This window comes from Myotis davidii, unplaced genomic scaffold (assembly GCF_000327345.1).
Source record: "Myotis davidii unplaced genomic scaffold, ASM32734v1 scaffold370, whole genome shotgun sequence".
In the NCBI taxonomy this organism is placed as follows: Eukaryota; Metazoa; Chordata; class Mammalia; order Chiroptera; family Vespertilionidae; genus Myotis; species Myotis davidii.
The window spans coordinates 6,780,038-6,780,286 of NW_006288615.1; the positions used below are offsets into that span (position 1 = coordinate 6,780,038).

At 75.5% G+C, this 249-nt stretch overlaps 1 protein-coding gene across 1 annotated transcript in view; it reads right to left on the bottom strand.

Annotated features, from left to right (window-relative positions):
• The window catches only part of HES6 (hes family bHLH transcription factor 6), a 3,430-nt gene extending 3,269 nt beyond the window's left edge, over positions 1–161 (bottom strand). Inside the window, exon 1 of the mRNA XM_006760670.2 lies at positions 81–161. Coding sequence (XP_006760733.1) covers positions 81–161 — 81 coding nt within the window. The remainder of the gene's footprint in view (positions 1–80) is intronic.
• Between the last annotated feature and the right edge of the window lie 88 nt (positions 162–249).

A 249-nucleotide genomic window follows, 5' to 3' on the forward strand; every position in this document is an offset into this window, starting at 1 on the left:
GCGGGAAGCAGGCGACTAAGCCTCAGCGCCGGGCCGCCCCCGTCCCCGCACGCCCACACGCCCGGGGCCCCAGCCCTCACCTTGCGGTCCCCCCGCGCCTCCCAGCGGTCCTTATTCTGCCGGCCTGCACGGTCCTGTCGAGGCGCCAGGGGCGAAGCCATCACCAGCACCGCCCCAAGCGCCGCGGGCGCGCCCCGCGCCCTTAGCTGCACCGCCGGCAATAGCCCCTGCTCTCCCCACTCTCGCTTC